Raw genomic sequence first — 22,105 nt, 5'->3', positions numbered from 1 at the left:
TTCCAGAAAGTTGACCCGCCCGTTCCCACCACCAATCCAGCACAGTCCCAGGGAGGGTCCCTGAAAGAACCAGATCAAAGACAGCCTTAGGCATGGTCTTTATTCACTTGGACACTGTACAAATATTACAATTTCCTTTTGTTGCAAAAAGTATAAAAATAATCTTTATATAGGAATCCATTCGTTACTGCAAATCTTTCTAAATCTCTGCAAATGGCTCTAAATGAGGATAAATGAATAAACAAGAGGGGGACTGCGGGGCAGAGGGAGGCCGGGCCAATCCTCAGGGACTCTCCCGCCCAGATTCCTAGCTAGAGATCTCCATTACTCCTGTTAGCAACCTGCCTGCCCCAACAGGTTCTCAGGGCCAAGGGTCCAGCAGAAAGGGGGCACACGAGCGGTACAGAAGGAGCTGTGTGATCCGCGTGGGGAGAAGTGAAGGAGGCTAGGCTAGGTGCTGGCAAGTGCCCAGCCCCACTCCATGCTTCCTCCTGGAGGGGGAGGGGCTGGCAGGTACAGGGCAGTGGGGCTGGACACGCTGCCCTAGGAGGGTGACGGAGGGTCCTTGGATCTGTGCCACTGGGTGGCAGCTGAAACTGAACTCTGGGAGGGCCGGGGGAGGCTACCAGGTAGGGGAAGGCCCCCAAAAAGGAGCGGCAAACACTTTGGCTCCACAGCGGAGAGGGCTAAGCCCCTTTTCCCTGCTCTCCCAGCACAGAACAGGTGTTCAGGTGTTGGTGCAGGAGTGGGACTTGTGGCCAGAACTGTGCAGTGAGGGAAGGCTGGGGAAGCCAGGAGTCTACGGCTCTCAAGCTGTGCAGGGGTGGGGTGGGGGGAGGTCCCCAGGCAGCCCCCAGGTTAGACAGTCTGTGTCCCAGCCACAAAGGGCATGCCCCTGTCAGTCAGAGGTTGAGAACAGGCACATCAAAGAGGTCACAGACACCTTCACTCTCATCCAGGTTGTAGATGTAATCGTGGTCTCCAGGGGGTGGAGAAAGGCGGAGGAGGGGTGCAAACACTGCAGAGAGCAACAGGCTGAGGCCCCAGGGCCAAGACCCCACCCAGCAGCCACCCAAACCCTGCCCACACACACTCACCCCCCACCTGCCTGGGCCACCTACCTTCTGAGGACATCAGCTCCTCCAAGAGCTCTGAGCTCATGCACTCTGGGGATGGAGGGAGAGCTCAGTTACATTCTGGCTCCCGCCTCTCCACCCACCAAAGCACATGAAGGGGACCACCCAGCCACCCATCAGAAACTTTACCCTTTGCCCAGGTACCGGGCACAACCATAAGGTCCTCAGAAGGGCAAGAAAACGGCCCTAACACCCAATGAGCTGTGCCCCTCACCCCAGCCCCAGGGAAGAACACAGCCCTACCTCGAGTGGGATCAAAGATTTCTGACAGCTCTTTGGGGAGCTCCAGAACTGAAAGACAAGAAAGCCATGCTCAAGGGCACAGAGGTCCAGCCTGGTCCCACTCTAGCCCCCACTTCCCCAGATCCTGTATCACCCACCCAGGGGCTCCATACAGCTGAGATGTCGGCCCTGCACCAGACCAAGCCAGCACTGTCTGCAAGTCTCCCCTACCAGACCTGAATTCCTCGGTGCCAAAGGACCACTGTAGGTAATCGGTACAGCCCTTCTAACTCAGTGGTTCGGGAGAAGGGCAGCACACCCTCTCCATTTCTGGGCTCAGAGTACATACCCTGTCTGATGGAGGATACTCTGTCTGATGCAGGATGCCCTGTCTGACAGAGGATGTCCTGTCCATCCCTGCCCTTGCTAAGCACCTACCTGGTGCCAGGCTCAGAGACCACAGCCCAGGCCAGGTCACCTGGCAGAGGAGGAGGCACTCTTAAATAGGGGATAGTGCTACAGGGTGATGACACTGCTACAAAGGTCTAACCAGGAGGACACACATGGGAAACAGAGGAAAGGAGTGCTGGAGCTAGATCACAAGGGATTTCATATGCCAGCTTTAGGGGCTCTGGTTTTATCCAGCAGACCTTAGGGAGCTGTTAAAGGTACTTTTGTAAACAGAAAAATGCCAGTCAGGCTGTGTTTCAGACAGATTCTTGTCAGTCGGGGTAAAGAAGATGCTGAAGAACTTAGGATAGAGGTGGCTGGCAGTGATCCTGAGTGTTAGGATACATGAGGCCATCCATGGGGGATGTCTGCAAGAGAACTCACTTAGCTGATGTGGGGTGGGGAGCAGAAGGAGGGAGAAGGAGATAGAGCTGGAGTTGACACCCAGGTGTCAGGCCTGGGTGACTAGGGCCAGTGGTCGGGTATGCACAGAGGTAGAAATCCAAGTTTCAGTTGAGGACACATGGGAATGAAGTGCCCACTGGATGTGCAGAGGAAGGCACGTGGACACAAGAGGTAAAGTTCAGGCAAAAGGCCTAGGCAAGATGGAGGCTGGGATTCATCTACCCAGAACTGGGGCCCTCCACAGGTGTGGAATGCGCCAGAGATCTGGGAAGCCAGATTTAAAGGAATGCCAGGGAGAGGTCAGAAGAAGAAGCCAATTAAGGGAGAAGAGCCAAGAGCTGACATCATTAATTAATGCCAAAGGAGAAAAAAGAGCATCAACACAGAGCAAGAGAGCACCAGAGCAGATCAGCCTAGAAACCTGCTGGAGCTGGCTGTCAGAGCTGGGCAACGTATCAAGAGTAGCACTGGTGTAGCATGGGGTGGGGGTTTGGGGTCCTGACTGCCGCAACCTGAAGGCTGACTAGGGGACCAGGATATGGAGTAGAATGGAGATGACTTTTACAAGGAGTCCAAACACAGAGGATATAGGGAAGAAGAGAGAGAGAGATACAGGCGATGAAGTGTCATTTAACGAGGAGAGACTTAGCAGTGCTTGAGGGCCGAGGAGAATAAGTCCTGGAAAAAGCAAACACTCAAGTCACAAGATGGAGAGGAGACACCAGGCAGATGACACCACCTCTCCTAAGAACATACTGCCCACCTTTGGAGCCTGAGGGCCATACCACAGCCCGTTCCCCAAGAGAGCGCTCACACCTTCCTGAGACCGGGCTCCAAGGGGTGGCAGGCAGGGCTTGAGGGAGGGCCAGGGAGTTCTGTGTCAGCCCAGGAAAGGGGCAAAGGGGCACCAGCGCCAAGCCAGAGGCCAGGCTCCTCACCTTGGCTGGCAGAGCTCTGGTTGATGGCAGGGGGCTGGCCAGCTTTGGCTGAGGAGATAGGATAGTTAGGTTCCAAGCCCAGTTCTGTTTCTGACCTGGGACTGTCTGAGGCTGGGTTCTCACTGCTGCCAAGGGGACAAGTACTCACCACCTGTGGGGTCTGCCTTGATGGGCTCAAAGGAGGTAGAAGGGTTGGGTCCGGATGAACTGCTATTGCTGCTGCTGCTGCTGCTGCTGTCCAACAGGGCAGAGGACTGCAGCGGCCGGGTGTCCAGTGCTGTCAGGCCCAGCGGGAGGGAGCTGAGCTCACCACCGTCCTTGTTATCGGTTCCAGGGCCAGCACTCACTGCAACCACATCCCCCAAACCCAGTCACTTGGGGACAGGAAGCAGGGTATTGAAGCTGGCCGTGCTAGAAGCCACAGCCAGGATGATCAGCGCCCCGGTTCCAGGCCCAAGGAAAGTTAGGCACTGCCCATCACTCCCAAAAAGGTAACATGAAAATTAGTCACTGAAGGAGACAAGAGCATGAAGCCTGCAGGAGGGAGACTCACGGACATGGCCGCTGTGACCACACTTCAAGAGGGGTTGCCAGGGCAAGTGTGACACTGGCGGATCTGGGGGAAAACTGCCACCACTAATTCCCCTTCACACAGTCAGAACTTCCCTGTTAACAAGGGCCATTCGCTGGACTAGCAAGGAGAGGCCTGCGGGATGGGGGAGCAGGAGAAAGAACCCCACAGGGTCCCTTCCACTCTGAGTACGGCATTCCATCACACAGAGGTACTGCCTCTTGGGCCCCAGAAATCACCCCATCACCACATGGCCATTGTGCCTCACCTGTGAGCTCAGCGGCTGGACCGGCCACCCCCTGGGCTTCGGTGCTGCCGGGAACAGGGTTGGGGGTGGTCACCTGGGGACTGCTTGGGCGTGAGGCATCCTGGGGCGGGGCCAGAGCAGGCTTGGGCAGAGGCGGAGGAGTAGAGACAGCAGGTGGGCTCTGGAGCAGATCTTCAGGTGGCGGCACAGGCACCGCCACAGGTGGTGAGCTCCATGCCTCCTTGTTCACCAGCAGCACCTCGATGGGGCCACTTACGCTCTTCAGGTGAATCTGGTACTTCTTCTGCCCATTGAGGCCCTACCGGTGAGGATGCGGGGTGGAGGACAGGTGGAATTGGAAGCAGGCTCGGCTCCTGCCTGACCCTGGGCAAGGGCCAGTGTCCTCTCCCACCCTAGGCTGCCCGTTCTCCTAGATAACCTCAAACCCCAGGCCTCCCCCTACCTGCCCCACCCGGGACTTATCGGGCTCCACAGCCAGCACCCGCCCTCAACCAACCCCGCATGGCTGGGCTGAGCACCCACCTCTGGGATGGGCACCTCCAGGCTGGTGCCCGACGGGGCCCGGATGGCAAGGAGGGTGTCTCCTAGGATGACAAGGAGAATGGATCAAGGCCCACGGGCTCAATCTGAACTGAGAGTGGGGTGCCTATCCCTTAGAGTAAGGAAGGAGATCATGGTCTCTGAGGGGCTGGACAGTAGGCTGGGACAGAGAACTAAAGCTTTTCTCCTCCTAAGAGCCCAGGGGTCAGTAACCAGAAAATCTGGGTTCAGACACATGGAGCAAAAGATTGCTGGCCACGGGCATCTCACTTGATTGACGGGGCTGCTCCCCAAGCGTAGACGTTCTAGCCAAGGCCAACATCCCTTCCCCAGAACCAGGCTGGGAGATGCAAGATGAACAAGAAACAGTTCCTGTACCTACAAGGCAACTAAACTAACTGTAGGTTGGAAGTGGGCACCATTGCCCCCTGCATACAAGCATACCTGAACATGCAAATACACATTCTCCCTTGTATGCTTCTGTCACACGTAAGAAGCCAAACCTAGGGGACGATGCAGGTAGGGGTTGACCCAGGGACCCAGCCCAGGATTCTTGCACCCTCTCAGTACGGTTAGCCTCCATAGGGTCCCAGTGACCCTCAAACCCAGGACTTACCCTGTCTGGTTCTTCTTTGGGCAGGCCCCAGGAACCCTCTTAAGAGACAGAAATCTCTTGGGCACTGAGTCCAGTCCACTGCTCAGGGCTGTGGCTCAACCCATCCCCACCCCCGTCTCCCCCTACCCAGGCTCTGCTCACCAGCAAAGCATCTGCAGATGTCCTCATGAGTCACGTAGGCCAAGGTGTGGGGGTTAAGGAGAACGGCTGATGCCCTGCCCGTGGCGACAGATGGCTGACCACAGAGAAGACCCAGCTCTCCAGCAGAGGTCTGACATATATGCTCTCAAAAAAAGTCCTGAGGCCTGGGGTCTACATGGGGAGGGATCACAGTCCAAGACTGGTGGGCGAAAGGCTCTGAGGAGGGAAACTGAGGCTGGAACCTCCTGGAACCAGGAGCTGCAGGACCACCCTCCCAAGAGGAAAAGGGACTAGGGGACCACAAGCAAACCCAGCTGGACTAGAGGGCCCCTCGCCCACTCCCCTGGAGCAGGGACTGCCAGGAGGATATCAGCTGTTCTGCACGTCCTCTGTGACGTTCCGGATGCTCTGCTGCACCCACACCTTGTGCTGGTCTAGTTCTTGCTCTCGCTGCTGCAGCTCCTCGATCTCTGCCTTGAGCTCAATCAGCTTGTCCGCGATCTCCCGGGTATTGCAGCCAGGCCCCACGCCCCTGAGCCCGGGGAGTGGAGCTGAGAGGGGCTGCCAGGAACTCTGGGTCCCACGGCCCCCACTCTCTCTTGCACCCTCCACCCCACACCCCTGACGCTTCTGGGTAGGAGATCCCGTTGCCCTCCCTAGTGCCCCCACTCACTTCCACTGGATGCTATTCTTGGATTTTTTCTCGATCAGCCCGATACCTTCCAGCACGTTAGTAATGTCATAAATCCGCCGCTTCTGGCGAACAGCTAGGGTGTCAGCTGCCTGGCAGGCAGAAGAGAGTGGGGAATGCTCAGCCCCACTCTCAGGTGAGACTTGGTCTGGAGTAGTCTGAAAAGGGGGTGGCCTTGATTCCAACCCTCCTCCCAGGCACTACAGCAGCTCGGGACTGTGGGGCGGGAAGAGGCCTGGCGCAGCCTGAGCTGATGTTCTGATGCTCTTCTCCCCACACCTGCCGGGGAGGGCCACGAGGACCAACACCTGCAGCCCCAAGCCTGGCACATAGCTGACGCCCAATGGCCTCGGCCGAATGAATGAAACAGCTCCCGGCCTCCCTCCTGTGAGAAAGCACATGGATGGCGGCCTGCTCTGAAGGCTCAGCTGGGCCGCCCCGGGGGTTCCCGCTACCGGCCCAGGCCTGGTCCACCATCCCCCCTGTCGCCCCTTAGCCCGGGCCTCACCAGCTTGAGGTCAAGCACGCCGTCCTTTGCCTCCTGCAGAAGCGACACGAACTTGGTAGTGAGAAGTCCCAAACTCTTCTCGTGCCGGCTTGGTGTGCCCGGGGGCGGCGGCGCCTGCGGCCCGGCCTCCGCCATAGCGCCCTCCCGCCACCTCCCCTCAGCCAGGCCAGGCCAGGCCGGCGCCGCCGCCACTTCCGCTTCCGTTCCTGGCCTCCAGGCCGCCGGCGCCAGCATCGCTGGTTCCGCTTCCGCTCCGCGCCCTCCCAGGGAATCCAGCACTATTCATCTCTGCGAACACGGCCGAAAAACTTCGGGGACCATCAACAATTGTCCAACCGCCGAAGAGGACGAAAATAACCCCAGGATCCCCGGAGACCAGCGTTGTTGAGGAAGGATGTGGAGGAAGTCTTTGGGCAGCTCCGGTAGCAGGGAAGGAGGAGCCACTGGAACCTTACGGGCTGGCCAACCTGCCCCAACTCCACTAACTCTACCCCAACCCTCATCTCAGGAGAGGAGACTGTGCTGCCCGATGAACCCAATGTGTTTCCCCAAACCTGCTCCTAAAGGCTGCCCCACTGTCTTGGGATCACCCATCCTATTCCTGTCCTTCACTTCCTGCCAAACAGCAAGCACTAACTACATCTAGCTTGTCCACTTGTCTCCATCCCCACTCTCTTTCCCTGATCCCAGCCTCATCTTTCTCTTGTCTCCACACTGCAGTACTCAAAGGCCATGGGATTATAACCACTTTTCAACCAGTGCAAACATGTTTACCTATGTGTAAATATATGTAAAGCGCTTAGAGCTGTTCCTGGCATGTGGGAGGACTGTGTGTTTGCTAGTATCATTTTGTTATTTTTAACATTGTCATTATTTATGATTGTTTACTTTAGGTCAAGTTTTTTGGGAAACAGGGATGTGCCTGCAAGAATTTTACTGAGAAGCCACACTTGTAAGGGAGTAAGACAGGCAGAATTGGGCAGAGAGGAGAATTAAACTGCGATGCAGTTAAAATAGAGGCCTCAGAGACTTCCCTGGCCGTCCAGTGGTTAAGACTTCGCCTTCCAATGCAGGGGGTGTGGGTTTGATCCTTGGTCAGGGAGCTAAGATCCCACATGCCTCACGGCCAAAATACCAAAACGTAAAACAGAAGCAATATTGTAACAAATTCAATAGAGACTTTAAAAATGGTCCACATCAAAAAAATCTTTAGGGCTTCCCTGGTGGCACAGTGGTTAAGAATCTGCCTGCCAATGCAGGGGACACAGGTCCGAGCCCTGACCCGGGAAGATCCCACATGTCGCGGAGCAACTAAGCCCGTGCGTCACAACTACTGAGCCTGCGCTCTAGAGGCCGTGAGCCACAACTACTGAAGGCCGCGCACCTAGAGCCCGTGCTCTGCAACAAGAGAAGCCATCGCAATGAGAAGCCTGCGCACCGCAACGAAGAGTAGCCCCCGTTCGCCGCAACCAGAGAAAGCCCGCGCACAGCAACGAAGACCCAACGAAGTCAAAAATAAAAATAAATAAAATAAGTAAATTTATTTTTTAAAAAAATCTTTAAAACAGAGACCTTGGCCCATCCTACTCAGAGCTCTGAAACTGGGGTGACTCTTCCAAGGCAAGGGTACCTGGCTTTTATACCCTAACATTGACTGAGAGACTCAGCTGTGAGACCTCAGCAGCCTACATTTCTGGCAGCTGGGGGAACAAGTATCTTTGTCCTGAAGGGTGGATTCGGGTAGTAGCCGGTGTCCACTACATTATTACTACCTAGTAGCCCCTTCCATGGCTCCCTTTAACTCCCAAGACAAACACAGCTTTCATAGCCCTTCCACCCGTCTCCGCCATCACCTACCACACACCGTCTTCACAAGAGCCTGTGGTCTCTTGCTCCTCTGCAGAGGCACATCCACCTCTGAAGGGCCCATCAACACAGTTGTCACACTGTGATGTTGTCTGGACTCATATTTGCACACCTCGCTCTCCACCCAGGTTGGGGCCATCTAGTTCATGTCTGTGTCCTGAGCACAACAGATCCTGCATAGGCTGCTCAAGTCTCAATGTTCACAGGGAGTACACCCCCCTCCCCCCAAGGAAGTGGCGCCCAGCCCTCCCCACTCTGTCCCACAGTGCAGATGCTCTTTCCTGTTGGGAATAAAGTACCAGAGACTCAGCTTCCTTCCTTTCTGCATGTGGCCTTGGAGAGGGCGGGACCTTGGAGGGAGGAGGGAGCTCCTGGGCAGAGAGGTGGGACAGAGGCTTCCTTGGGGAGAGGAAGTCTCTTGCTGCATGCTGAGGTGTGGGTCCCATGAGCCAGTGGTGGGAGTACCCAGCTCTGCCAAGAGGGCCAGGGGAGAGGGCCATCCTCAAGGCCAAGGCTATCTGTGGAGGAGGGAGAACTGGACGCCTGGCCAAGCCTGGTGAGTTCCATATCAGACTGTCCTCTGCAACTCAGAGCAGGAGCGGTGTCCAGTGGAGGCCCATGCCTACCCTGTTTCACTTGCATCTGAGGGGCAAAACTGAGAAACCCGGCAGGCAAAGGTGTCTCAGGTTCCTTCCCATCACACCCACCTCCCTCTCATTTCCTGAGGGGGCTGGGCAAGAACCTTCCTCCTCCTTCTCAGCGGGGCCTAGACGAAGCCTGCAGCTCAGAGGAGCTCCCACTCTACGTGCTCTAACCTGGACCTTTGCCCCCACTCCTACCTCCGCTCCGGCTCCTCCAGCCATGGACTCAGCAGCCAGGGACAGAATGCAGCCCGCACTTCCCCCTGGTATGAGCCCTTCTGGGTGGGCTGAGGGAGGGATGGTGGCAAGAAAGATGGGGATGGTGGGGTTGGTCCTCCCTGGCTGGAGCTCTATAGGGAGGACAGGGAGAGGAGTGGACTGCCTTGGGGGACAGGCCGAGGGGTAGGAAGGGGAGCAGATTTGGCAGCCACTTCCTGCAGGCCCTGCCCAACTGACGCGGCTGCCCAGGCTCTTCCTGCCCAGGGCCTGAGTGGCCGGAGCAGGAGAGGGCGGAGCAGCTGGCCCGGGGTGCAGCACTCAAGTGGGCCTCGGGTATCTTCTACCGGCCAGAGCAGCTGGCCAGGCTCGGCCAGTACCGTAGCCGCGAGGTGCAGCGTACCTGTTCCCTGGAAGCACGCATCAAGGTGGGCATCAGGCAGGAGGCAGGAGTGCTGAGGGCGGGCTGCAGGACTGGCCAGGCCTCACTGGCTGCCTCCCTCCCACAGTCGGTGGTGCAGTCGTACCTGGAGGGCGTGAAGACCGGTGTGCGGCAGCTGGCCTGGGCCCTTGAGGCCGTGCAGGGAGCCCGCGAAGCCCTGGGCCAGGCTCATGCGTTGCTCCAGGGTATGGCTGAGGCTGCACAGACCCTAGAACCCCTGCGGGAGCAGGTTGTGCAACACAAGCAACTGCAGGCCATGTCTCAGCTGCTGCCCCGGCTGCGAGCTGGTGAGTGTGTAGGGCCCTAGGCCGCAGTCCCCCGACAGGTAGTCGACAAACACCATCACTGATCAAGGGGCTGGGGCGCCAGTGGGAGATTGCGTGGACGGACACGTGGGCGACCTCCCAGAGAGTAACTCAGGCTTCAAATGGCATATGAAGCAAGGGTACATATTAGTTCATTCTGGGGTTCCCAAGCATGGGATGTCTGAGTCAGGACTGACACCAAGTGGCTCTGGCCAACCTGGCTGTTAATTTACTAAAATATTTCCCTAACGGGGTGGATGAATAGCCACTGGCATGGCCCCCCAAGTTCCTCCCTGCCTTCCCTCCAAGACCCCTGACTTCCTCATGTTCCATCAGCTCAAGGGTTTACCCTTGGCCCACCATGTAGGCCCTTCCCTGGGTCCTTTCAGATTGACCAATGCTCTACTGTACTGATTATTATATATTTTACACATCACCCCAGCCCCAGGGCCTCAGCATCTACTGCTATACCCACTGCACAGGTGGGAAGGCTGAGACCCAGGGCTGCCTCTTCTCCCCGCTTAGTGCCTGCTGCATTGGCCCACACACAGACCCTGATTGATGCCCAGCGACTCTTGGAGGCATATGTGAGCCTTCGGGAACTGGAGCAGCTGCAAGAGGAGACGTGGGCACCTCTCGGGGGCCTGGAGTTGCCAGTGTTCGAGGGGCTGGGCCCTCTGGCTGAGGCTCTGGGCCAGGCTGTGGAGGCGGCTGCAGGGGCTGCAGGGCGGCTGGCACGGGAGGACCCAGCCCTGCTGGTGGCTGCTATGCGTGTGGCCGAAGTGGACGCTGGGCGCACAACCTCCCTGGAGCAGGCCGCCCGGGACTGGCGGCAGCGCTGTCTGCGGGCACTACAGGAGGGCTTGGAGCGGATCCACTTTGGGACACCTCTGCAGCCTGGGCCAGGGGCACTAGCAGGGTGGCTGGAGGCTCTGCGGGTGGCTCTACCAGCAGAGCTGGCCGCGGCTGAGGCACTGGTAGCACCCTGCTGCCCACCACACTACAACGTGGTCCGGCTGTGGGCCCACACCCTGCACAGTGGCCTGCGCCACTGCCTGCAGCAACTTCTGGAAGGGCCTCAGCTGGAAGCTGCCGATGCCTTCACCTTGCTGCATTGGGCACTGCATGTGTACCTGGGGTCAGTGTCCCTGGGGCAATGGGAAGTGGGTGCATCAAAGGCTGGAGGCTCAATGTAACACTGGGCTACCCATGTCCAGGCCAGAAATGATGGGGAGCCTGGAATTGGGGCCCGAGGCTGATGTGTCTGATCTGGAGCCCCTCCTGACCCTGGAGAACATCGAGCAGTTGGAGACAATATTTGTGGCCAAAGTCCAGGTGAGTAGTTGGGGCCCGGGTTCAGAGCAGCTCTGCCACCAGCTGTGGGCCTGTATCTGTGGAGTCGCATGTCCACCTGTCTCTAGCAGTGTCAGTGCCCTGCTACATACTGCTGCACCTTGCCCCTTTCCCCCAGGCAAGTGTGGCCCAGTGGCTGCAGAAGGCACTGGACGGGGATGTAGCTGAGTGGGGCCGAGAGCAGGAGCCTGACACAGACCCATCTGGCTTCTACCACTCACCAATGCCAGCCATCGTGCTGCAGGTGGGTGAAAAGTGGCAAGGCAGGGGGGCAGCTCTCATAGGGAAAGGGAAGGAGGGCAGGACTAGGACTCTGATGATGGCTGCCCATCCCTGCCTGTAGATCCTGGAAGAGAACATTCGCGTGACCAGAATGGTCAGTGAGTCACTGCAGCGGCGGGTGCATGGCATGGCACTGTCAGAACTGAGCGCATTCCTGAGGAGGTCTGCCTAGGCACTGACCCACTCCCAACCCCTGGCCCTGATCCTGGGGCAGCACTAAGGGGCTCTGAGTGATAAGACACACCTGTGGAAAAGGGCTCCTTCAAAACAGGGCCTTGGGTATCTTGGAGGTGGGGCCAGAGTACCAAGGACTGGGGTTGCACCAGAATGACAGCAGATACAGGAGCCACCTCTGCCCTTTGCAGCTTTAGTGATGCTCTGATCCGATTCTCCCGAGACCACCTCAGGGGGGAAGCAACGGCCCCTCATTACGTGCCCTACCTACTGGCCACCCTCAACCACCAATCAGCACTCAGGTACCAGGAGGCCCCCACAGAACCCCACCTTCACTAACCCCTGACTGAACACCTATTAGGTATGGACCCAGCTCACACTAGGCCTTTAGGAATTTTGGACTCACATAGCCCTGGGGTTCCTATCCTAGTTCTACTAATTACTAGCTGTGTGACCTTGGGCCAGTTACCTAATCTTTCTGAATCTTGCTTTCGTCATCAGTAGTATACGGGTAATAATGGACATTCTGAGAATCACATGAGATAACAGATAAAATGTACCTACCACAGTACCTGGCACATAGTGTCAATTATTCATTCATTCAACAAATATTTATCAAGGCCCTACTCTGTGCCAGGTAATGTCTGGCGTTACAGCTGTGAACAAAACAAAAACATTCCCTTCCTCTTGGGTCTTATGTTCTTTGGGGTGGGGGCAGAGAGGACAAACAAATTAATGATGATTTTGACTCCCTCCTGACTGGGATTAACTCTCTCCCCTTACCGAAACAGAAACTGAAAGACATGACTTGCTCAAGGTCACACCGCGAATTAGAGGCAGGTCCAGCTGGCCTGTGTCCCTTCTAGCTCGCTGAGCCCACCACTCCCATCCTCAATCTGTGGCCCAGACTTTCAGAAGTGCAGGGAGCCGCCCTTCTTGCCCCCTCACGGAACACACTTGCGCCACTAGGTGGCGCCCAAGTGGCTAGACAACGGAGGGCCTCTCGGGCCTTGGCCTTGGTCCTGAAGCCGTACTTTTGGTCGGTCCAGCTCCTCCGTGTCCGTCCTGCAGCCCGACTGGGTGGCTCCAGGGGCCTTGGCTCCGGTGGAGGCAGCGCTGGACGAGTTGCAGAGGAGGATCTGCCGCCTGGTGTTGGAGGCGCTGCTGGCGGAGCTACAGGTGAGGCTTCAGACGGAGATGGGGGTGGGATAAGGAGATATAGCGTATGCATGGGGGTCTCTGCGGGGAATGCCGGATCTGAATCGTCCCTCCAGCCGCGTCTCTGCCCTCCGCTCCAGCCCCTATTCGCTGCTCTGCCCTCTCGCCGGTGGCTGTCGAGCCCAGAGCTGCTGGATGACGTGTGCGAGCGGACCGCGAGCTTCTGCCAGGACTTCCGACACGTGCGGGATCCTGCGGTCCAGGTGCGTTTGGAGGGGAAGGCTGGGAAGGGGGGAAAACGCCCATGGAAAAAGCGTCCTGGAACCATTTGATCGTGCTCCCCGCAGCTGCTGCTGGCCGAGGCGGAGCGTACCGTGGTGCTGCAGTACCTACGTGCGCTGATGCAAGGCCGCCTAGTGTGCCGCGGTGCTGACGAGCGGACCCAGGCGGCCGAGCGCCTGCGGCACGATGCCGCCCAGCTTCGGGAGCTTTTCCTCGGTTTGGTGAGAATCTGGGCGAGCAGATGGGCGGGAGTCTCAGTGGTTGGGTAGGGGCCGAGGGCTGGAGAGAGACCAACACCGACGTGTTCAGGGCCTGGAGGAGAGCGTTCAGTGCGCGCCAGTGCTGCTCGCCTTGAGGGAGCTGCTGAACCTCCGCGACCCCACGCTGCTTGGTCTCGAGGTGGCAGGCTTGCGGCAACAATTTCCCGACGTGAGGTGCGAAGACGGGCCGGGAAGGGAGGAGGGACCCAGGGGGGGCTGGGCGGGGCTGACGCACCTGTACTCCATAGCGAGGATCACGTCTCCGCCCTCTTGGACCTGCGCGGGGACGTGTCCCGAGAGCAGCGCCTGGCCGCACTCAGCTCTCTGCAGGCCGGCCCGCAGCCCTCGCCCCCAGCGGGTGGACGCGCACTCTTCAGCCTCGTGCCAGCACCTGCACCCCCGCTGTCCTCCTGCCTCCCCTCGGGGTCCTGTGCCTGACCCCCGGCTGCCCGCAGAATAAAGCCACGGTCCCCGTACGCCTGAATTGTGTGCGTTGGAGAAGGGGGGATAGAAATAAAAGTCCCCGCGAAGGTCAGGGGTTCCAAGTGCAGTGACATACCTAAGGTATCCTGGCTCCAGTTCTGAAATACGTCTGCGCCCCACCTATCCCGGCATCAGACCTGTATATGGGCTGCTTTCCCAAGCACCCGGGCTTCCACCGCTGTATGCGGACTACATCCCCACGTGTCCGTGCACCGGCAGCGAGCTCGCGTCTCCCGCGCGACTGCTGAGTCCAACTACTGAGGCGGAGGGGGCGGGCTTAAGACAACACCCCACCCAGGGGCGTGACCCGATGGCGGACCCCCTCCGGCTCTGCCTGGCCCCACCCCCAGCCATGTCCTCGGGCGCTTGAGGCCCCGGAGATTGACGTGAAACCGCGCGCCTTCGTCTGAGCGTGCGCGCGCCCGACTGCGTGCGTCACCAGCGTCGGCTCCCCAGGGCTGGGCAGCCGGCGGCCGGTGTTGCGGAGCGGGAACGGCGGCAGCGAGAAGAGGATTGAACAGGTGGGGGCGCGGCACGCGGACGGAATCCCCCCACCCCCGAGAGGCCGAGAAGGCGTTCGACGCGACCCCTCCTCATCTACCAGGGAACCCCGCTCCATTGTCCTCTGGCCCCGCCCTCCATTGGGCACGCCCTTTGCCCCATCCCCCGCCTCTTATTGGCTGGAGGTCACGCCCCTCCTCGATCTCCCAGTCCCCATTGGCTCCTCTTCCACGTTATCCTCTCCCGGAGTTTCTTATTGGCGCAGGCCACACCCTCTCATTTATCACCGGACTCCGCCTTCAGCCTGGGCTCCTCCCACAACCATCTTTCATTCATTCTGCATCTAGTGCTGGGTACTTTGGTCATGGGGGTGAATCAGACCCGTCCCTGCCCTCACGGAGTTCAGGGGATGACGGGGGGACACGGACCTAGGCTCCAACAGTGACAGCCTAGGACGGTAAAGAAGCCGCCTGGGCACTGGGAACCTCTAAGACGCTGGGAAGGCTTCCTGGAGGAAGTGAGGCCTAAACCAAGTCCTGAAGAATGGTTAAGGAGTTTGCCACGGGGAGACATTGGGAGGGTATTCTTGGCAGAAGGACCTGAGACATGAAAGAAACAGGCGTATTCTGGTAATTGCAAAGAGGTAGGTCAAATGAAAGAAGTGGAGATGAAGGGGATTAGTACAAGCAGAGGCCCGGAGACCAGTGAGGAATCCAGAAAAGTGTATAGTTAGTTGAGGGGAGGGAAGCCTGAGGCCTGAAATCTTTTCCAGCAGCTTGTCACTAGGCAGAGTGCCGGGAGGAGCGGGAGGGGATCAGAACTAGATGGGGAAGCAAAGTGCAGGGAAGGTATGATTCCAGTTCTGAGAAGGACAAGGGCTCTTGATTTCATTCCTTTATTGAGCAACTGTTCTGGGGACACAGTTGTGAACACTTAAAAGGAGAAGACAGATAATGCTCACTTGTACTTCAGATGGTGATAACTGCATCATAGGACAATACTGTGGAGAAGGGGAGGTTGTGGTGGAGAGTGTCTAGAGTAGGTTTATTTTATAGAGGGTGTGTTAGGGAGGCTTTTCTAACAAGATATTTGTACAGAAATCTGAGGAAAGTGAGAGTGACCCCTTCAGTTATATGAGGGGAAAGCACTCCAGACGGGGGACATGTTCAGTTTGAGATACCTGTTAGACATTCAAGTAAAGATGTTGAATTGAGAACTGGCAACACTAGTCTGAAGTTTATGGAAGAAGTTTGGGCTGACATATTTAAAACCATGAGAGTGGATGAGATCACCTAGGGAGTGAGCATAAACGGAGAAGAGGAGAGAATTTTCCAAGTTCTGGACATTACAGTGTCAAGAGGTCAGAAAGATAGGGATTACCAGCAAGTAAGACCAAGAACAAACAGCCAGTGAGGTGGGAGAACCATGTTCCAGTGTATTTGGGAACCAAGTGGAGAACATGGCCAAGCCAAGATGAAGTCATTAACTTTGTCAAATTCTGCTGATCAATATGAAGATCATTGGTGACCCTGGTCAGACCAGTTTTGATAGAGAGTGGGGGACAAAAGCCCCCACTTGTTGTGAAATTGAAGAGAGAACAGGAAAGAAGGGATTGGAGACTGAGTATAGACGACTTGAGGTGTTGTGTTGCCCTAGGAAACCGCTGGAGGGAGATGCAGTGGAGCTGGAAAGAGTGTGGGGTCAAGTGAGGGTTTTGTTTTGTTTTTTAAGATGGAGAAATAACAACATGTGTTTATACTGATGGGAAGAATCCAGTAGAGAGGGAGAGATTGATGGTGCAGGAGATGTAGGAAAGAAGAGAAATGCTGGAGTTATGTCCCTGAGCAGGCAGGAGAGTTTGGAGGCTGGAGCCTTCAGTCAGTCTCTGGGGAGAGACTGGGTTGGACTGAGCCCTGGTACAGAGTCAAGGGTGAGTGTCCCAACACTCGCCTTGGATGACCACTAGGAAGATGCCCCTAGGGGACAGACCAGGGATTGGCTTGGATTTGCTGAAGTTTCCCTCTGCTCACGGGAAGCTGATTCTAATTTGGATTTAAGCAGATGGCCCAGAGGAGAGAGAGCATTCCAGGTGGAGGACTAGCATAAACCAGGGGCCTGCAGGCATTCAAACTGACTGAGGCCCAATCCCAATGGGCTGGAGGAAGTGGATGGAGCCAGGTGGGAGGGGCGGGGTGAGACTGAGAAAATGCCATAGGTAGAAGGCAGGTAGAAGGTAGTGAGACCCCCTCACCTGTCATCCTGGCAGCTGAGGCTACACTGTACCAAACTCCCAGTCTGGGTGGGCGCTGAGCACAGGGATTAGGGTCATGAGTAGGGGCTTAGGCCTTGCTCTCAGAAGCTCACAGTCTAAGGGGATTTGAGTAACCACCATCTAGCTGGGTGTATGAGACTCTTCCTCTTGCTTTCCCCCAGTCCAGCTTGCTTGGGTGAGCCTGCTGGAGGGGATGGACACTAGGGTGGAGGTGAGGGGGCAGGTTAGAACCTGGCGTCAGGTCCTGGGCCCACCAAAGGCCCAGCAAGGGCAGTGTGGATGGAGCCTGCTGGTCCTCAGGCCACACGCACTCATGCTGGCCTCCACATGCCGTTCTGTGTCTCCAGAAGTCGACCGTGTGGGGAGTTGGAGTGACCCAGCTGGATGTGACCACCAGGACAGAATGGTGCTGGACTCAGGGGCTCAGGTGTATGAGCAGGCACCCCCCAGCCCGCCATCCAGTCCCTCATCCTTGGGCCATAGGCTGAGGCCCTCAGACCGAGATGGGACAGCACTGTACCCCTGGCCTCGGTCCCTGGCCTTGCCCCTGGCTCTCTCAGTCCCCTCAGCCCTGCGGCCCCGGCCTGAGCTGCAGCCCTTCTCAGAGCTGCACTTGGGCCACCGTGGCCACATGCGTCGCAGTGAGAGCACCTACACCGTAAACAGTATTGGCCGGCGGGGGGGCAGCACCCAGGGTCGGGCGCCACCTGGACGGGGACGGGACCCAGGTGGGGGCACCCTGCGGCCTGCGGCCTCCCTGCCTCACATTGCTAAGACTCGAAAGGATGCAGGCCGTGGTGCGAGCAAGAGTCCCTGCATGTTGGTGGCTCTGCGGCCAACCAACATGGACCGTGAGCGGGACAAGTTCTTCCAGTCCCATTACACCTACAACCCACAGTTCGAGTACCAGGAGCCCATGCCTACGGCTGTGCTGGAGAAGTACTGTGAGGCCTCTGGACAGTTCCTCCATCAGGTCAGTCCAGACTGCCCACCTCACCCTGGCCCTACCACCTGAGAGGCCTGGCCTGACCTGCCACTGTGGCCCTTTGTGCAGGCAGTTGGCATCATTGAGGCTGTCCTGGAGAAGTTTGGTACCTATGAACACTTTGAGGCTGCGACTGGGGGCCAGCTGCTGACCAAGTGCCAGATCTGGTCCATTGTGCGCAAATACATGCAGAAGGAGGGCTGCGCTGGGGAGGTGAGTTCGCCCTGCCTGCGAGGCCCCTTTTCCACATGCTCCAAACCAGGCTGCGGAGTGGGCAATGCCAGGCCCAGCTCTACACTGATGGAGCTAGCGACCTCGGGCAAGCCCTGTCCCTGCCCCTGCCCCGGTAAGGTGGGAGCTGGCTCCAAGCAGAGGTGGGGAAGGGTAGGTGTTGTGGCCAAGTGTCCAGCCTGGCTGCCTTGTGGCATCAGTGGGTCCACCTGCACACTGGCCCCTGGGCTGGTGGCCATGGCTCAGGGCTCTGCCGCCTGCAGGTTGTGGTGCAGCTGAGTGAGGACCTGCTGTCCCAGGCAGTGATGATGGTGGAGAACAGCCGACCAACATTGGCCATCAACCTGACTGGAGCCCGCCAGTATTGGTTGGAGGGCATGCTGCGGCACGAGATAGGTCAGGGTGGGGGTAGGCGGGTGGGCGGGTAGGGGTGAGAGGGGGCTGGGACAAGGGGGGGCAGTGAGCGTCTCCAGTAACCCCACCCCCTCTCTTTCTTCCCCTTCCCTCTGGAGGATGGGCCCCTTCCCTTCATGAGCATCTACCTCCTTCCTCTGGCTCACAGAGGTAGGCCAGAACATGCCAGCACACTCTCTGGGCTCACCCTCATTTCTTGTTCCTTCTGGGTATCTTTTCCTCCCTCTACTTCCTCTATGATTTCCTTTGACAGTGGGGCAAGAGTGCTGAGGCCCAGACAGGCCAGAGGGAGAGCCCTAAGGGTCCCACAAGCCCAGCCAACATGCAGGCTCTCCCCGGTGGGTGGAAGTTCAGATCCTGGGAATGGAATTAGCTGAAGACACACAGAGCTGGGTTTAGGAGGGGATAGGGCCAGGCTGGAAAAGCGAGCATGGGACACTAATTACTATTCTTTTCTGTCTGTCCCTCCTCATCAAGAATCCTGTTGCTCTGGGCAAAAGGTGGTTTTTGCTGGGGACATCAGCATGATATGGGCATGCAGGATGTGGGGCTGGGGTAGTGTGTGAGTTCCTGCACCTCTCTGGGGGCTTGGGGGGCAGTGTGAGTTTGGGAGAGTTTGTGTGTGTGTGTGTAGCCCTGGACGGGTGAGGGAGGGTTCATTTATGCGAGACTCTGGATCCTTGGGTGTGAGTTCACCTGAGGAGAGTCTTCATGCTGCCTGGGGTTGGGAGAGTATGAGTTTGGGGTGGAGGGGACTTGTGTAAGAGCCTGAGTTTAGAGGCATAAGGATATGTGAGTCGCCGGCTAGAGGTCCAGCTGGGCAGACCAGGACCCAGGCCGGGCAGGAGGGTCCCTTGGATGCGCGGCCCAGCGCAGCCTCTCCATCGCCCACCCCACAGGTACCCACTACCTGCGGGGCGTGAACAACGCGCGGCAGCCATGGCACAGCGCCGAGGGCCGGCTGCAGTATGGGCTGCGGCCAGCGAACCCCACCGAGGAGGGCCTGGCCAGCCTGCACAGTGTGCTGTTCCGCAAGCAGCCCTTCCTGTGGCGCGCCGCGTTGCTCTACTACACCATCCACCGCGCCGCGCACATGTCCTTCCGCCAGCTGTTCCAGGACTTGGCGCGCTACGTGCAGGACGCCGACGTGCGCTGGGAGTACTGCGTGCGCGCCAAGCGCGGCCAGACTGACACCTCGCTGCCCGGTGGGCGCCTGTGTGGTGGGGAGTGTCCTGATCTGTGGCAGGGGTGCGGGGGGGGTGCAGGTGGGGCTTTGGGCCTAGGGCTCACGGCCCTCCTGTGTCCACAGGCTGCTTCAGCAAGGATCAGGTGTACCTAGATGGCATCGTGCGCATTCTGCGGCATCGCCAGACCATCGATTTCCCGCTGCTGACCTCGCTGGGCAAGGTGAGGGACCACGGGCCTTCAGAGGACCCAGCCAGCTCTCCCCCTCACTGCAGTATTCCCTGAGCCTCTGATTGGAACTCAACTGAGGACTGGGTGCCAGGCCTTTCTGATGGGGGGGAGCGTGGGTGGAGGTGAGCACAGGAGGTGAAATGACAGTCTGGCAGCCAATACAGGTGCTTGAGCCAGCCCACAGGTGTGTGTGTGTAGACACTGCACTTCAAAGGAGGTGAGCATTCCAGGCCAAGGGAGCAGTCAGGAAGGCCTGGGGAAGGAGGCTGGAGAAATGGCCAGGGAACAAGTCCTTGGCCCTGGGTATTTGTGCCAGGCTGAGGAAGTCGAATTTCATCCAAAGCAATGGGGAATCCTAGGAGCTTTGAGCAGAAGAGTGGCACAGGTGGTTTGCTTTAGAAGGCTCCCTCTGTCATATGGGAGGAGAGGCCTAGGGAAGGGAGTGCAGGGGGAAAAGGAGGAGGCCTTTCCAATCACTTTTGCAGAACTGATGGTGGTCTGGCAAAACCCAGCAGTGGCCATGCAGTTGGAGAGGAAGCGGCAAGCTGGAGAGATCTTCAGAGACTGGATCTTTTTAACTCAGTGGCCACTCTGAGTGGGAGGGTGACAGATTCTAAGCCCCCACCTGGAATGTGACCTAGGGGACTGTGAGGAGGGTGGGGATGGCATAAGCGGCACCCAGTAATGTTGGATATGGGGAGTCTGAGGTGCCTGAGGGATATCCCGGGGGAGGTGTTCAGAAGGCAGTTGGATACCCAGGTTTGGAGGTGAGGGGGGAAGCTGGACTGGAGACAGGAGTGGGATTGTAGGACATAGATGATAAAAGAAGGTGTTGAGAGAAAGAGCAAACACCCAGGACTGAGCCTCAGGGTACATAACATTGGGAGTGGATCAGGAGGGGAAAGGGAGGAGTTCCAGGAGCAAAGGGCTATGGGCCATTGCAAGAGAGCTGGGACCAGCTGCCTGAAAGCCAGGGCACCCTGCCTACTCCTGAGGCCCAGCTTTCTTCCTGCAGGTGTCCTATGAGGATGTAGATCACCTTCGGCCCCATGGGGTGCTGGACAACACCCGGGTGCCCCACTTCATGCAGGACTTAGCACGCTACCGGCAGCAGCTGGAGCACATCATGACCACCAACCGGCTGGATGAGGCAGAGCTGGGCCGCCTGCTGCCTGATGACTGATACTGGTTGAGGGCTACAGGCAGAGGCCCTGGAAAGAGGGCTCCAGATCAGCCCCCAGAACATGAAGCTGGCTGCTCTGTGCTTCCACAGCCTGCACGTTTCCTGGGGAATGGGGAGGGCAGAAGCATTTCAGGAGGGAGGAGAGGCAACAGCAGAGAGTTTGTGTCCCTTGCTAGCCTCCTTGGACCCTGAAGGCCAACAGCAGCATGTCAGGCAAACTAAATCTGCCCTCCTGTCTCCAGCTGCCTTTTGAGCAGAGGAAAAGCCTGGGGGCAGGAGGGAAGCTGAGAATGGATGGGGATGGGGGGGGGGGTTTGGGAGTAGAAACTTGTTCTTGCATGAGATGGCTTTGGGTGTCTGCATACTCCAGTCTTTTCCTCCCCCACCTGGCCCCTTGGTGCTCCTTCAGCTTTCATGCTGTCTACCTCTCACTGGGTCCTGGTGGGGATCTCCCTTCTTCTGGGGTGATTGCCTGAGCCTGAGGTCCTGGCTTTCACACAGACTCAAGGAGCAGGGATCCTGGTAGTAGAGGCCCAGCTGGGCTGGGGTGTGCTTTCCAGCATTTTGCCTCTCCCACTGTCATGTATTTATTCCTTATTTATGTGCTCTACTTACTGGGGCTGGGACGCAGCAGCTTCTGAAGGTTCGGTGGAGGGAACAGGGCTCCTCTGGAAGGCACCGACTGTTCCTAGCTCCACTGACACACACACACACACACACACACACACACACACACACAGGCCTTGTGAATCAAGCCAAGAGCTCACCTGGCCCTGCCTTCATCCCCTGCACTGGCCTCTACTGTCCCTGTCTTTGCCCACACCCTCACAGCTGGTCTCTGGCAGAGGTTGGCATAGCCTGGCAGCAGCCACAATCAAGCCTGAGGTGCAGGCCCCTTGTTGTTCCTAGTTCTGAGCCCCTTCTAGAGCAGGAGAGGTGCCAAGATGATTGTTGCTTCCAGTTTCACCTCAGACTCAGCTGTGTGAGGTTGACCCTGTCCTACTCCCTCCCTTGGCCTTAGTTTTCCCATCTGAAAACTTGGAAACACAGCTGGAAAGTCCTTATTCATTTAGTTAGTGAATAGGTATAGAGCGCCTTCTTTGTACCAGTTAACTGGTCACAACCCTCACTGAGCTCCCAGTCCTGAGAGAAGCC

The 22,105-nt window shown here is 57.8% G+C and overlaps 3 protein-coding genes across 9 annotated transcripts; 2 read left to right on the top strand and 1 right to left on the bottom strand.

Annotated features, from left to right (window-relative positions):
* Window positions 1–82: 82 nt before the first annotated feature.
* Window positions 83–6,669, bottom strand: E2F4 (E2F transcription factor 4). 4 transcript variants are annotated; one of them, XM_036834839.1, is made up of 11 exons: window positions 6,487–6,669; window positions 5,961–6,136; window positions 5,658–5,819; window positions 5,288–5,331; window positions 4,513–4,574; window positions 3,991–4,288; window positions 3,300–3,497; window positions 3,152–3,199; window positions 1,380–1,427; window positions 1,122–1,166; window positions 89–1,018 (listed from the first exon to the last, which is right to left on the bottom strand). In XM_036834839.1, exons 1-11 carry the CDS (start codon window positions 6,619–6,621, stop codon window positions 903–905), a joined length of 1,332 nt encoding a protein of 443 aa, XP_036690734.1. In that variant the 5' UTR covers window positions 6,622–6,669; the 3' UTR covers window positions 89–902. The 4 variants fall into 4 exon arrangements, with proteins under 4 accessions (XP_036690737.1, XP_036690734.1, XP_036690736.1 ...); XM_036834841.1 differs by having other exon boundaries at window positions 5,961–6,070; XM_036834842.1 differs by lacking the exon at window positions 3,152–3,199 and having other exon boundaries at window positions 83–1,018; window positions 5,961–6,070.
* A 2,006-nt stretch (window positions 6,670–8,675) lies between these two features.
* Window positions 8,676–14,264, top strand: EXOC3L1 (exocyst complex component 3 like 1). The gene is made up of 14 exons (XM_036832183.1): window positions 8,676–8,908; window positions 9,113–9,259; window positions 9,462–9,637; window positions 9,719–9,938; window positions 10,482–11,094; window positions 11,174–11,291; window positions 11,428–11,553; window positions 11,653–11,753; window positions 11,957–12,067; window positions 12,815–12,944; window positions 13,064–13,186; window positions 13,271–13,426; window positions 13,515–13,639; window positions 13,714–14,264. Exons 1-14 carry the CDS (start codon window positions 8,797–8,799, stop codon window positions 13,901–13,903), a joined length of 2,448 nt encoding a protein of 815 aa, XP_036688078.1. The 5' UTR covers window positions 8,676–8,796; the 3' UTR covers window positions 13,904–14,264.
* A 117-nt stretch (window positions 14,265–14,381) lies between these two features.
* KIAA0895L (KIAA0895 like) lies at window positions 14,382–22,096 on the top strand. Of its 4 annotated transcripts, none has more exons than XM_036835165.1 (7): window positions 14,382–14,469; window positions 17,069–17,694; window positions 17,776–17,919; window positions 18,201–18,333; window positions 19,251–19,556; window positions 19,661–19,758; window positions 20,783–20,969. In XM_036835165.1, exons 2-7 carry the CDS (start codon window positions 17,125–17,127, stop codon window positions 20,948–20,950), a joined length of 1,419 nt encoding a protein of 472 aa, XP_036691060.1. In that variant the 5' UTR covers window positions 14,382–14,469; window positions 17,069–17,124; the 3' UTR covers window positions 20,951–20,969. The 4 variants fall into 4 exon arrangements, with proteins under 4 accessions (XP_036691060.1, XP_036691062.1, XP_036691061.1 ...); XM_036835167.1 differs by having other exon boundaries at window positions 14,406–14,469; window positions 17,620–17,694; window positions 20,783–22,096; XM_036835166.1 differs by lacking the exon at window positions 14,382–14,469 and adding an exon at window positions 14,846–15,092 and having other exon boundaries at window positions 20,783–22,096.
* Window positions 22,097–22,105: the final 9 nt, after the last annotated feature.

Source organism: Balaenoptera musculus, chromosome 19 (genome assembly GCF_009873245.2).
Source record: "Balaenoptera musculus isolate JJ_BM4_2016_0621 chromosome 19, mBalMus1.pri.v3, whole genome shotgun sequence".
Taxonomy (NCBI): domain Eukaryota; kingdom Metazoa; phylum Chordata; class Mammalia; order Artiodactyla; family Balaenopteridae; genus Balaenoptera; species Balaenoptera musculus.
The sequence above is the reverse complement of the archived record's forward strand: the minus strand, read 5'-3'. Positions and strand labels throughout refer to the sequence as shown.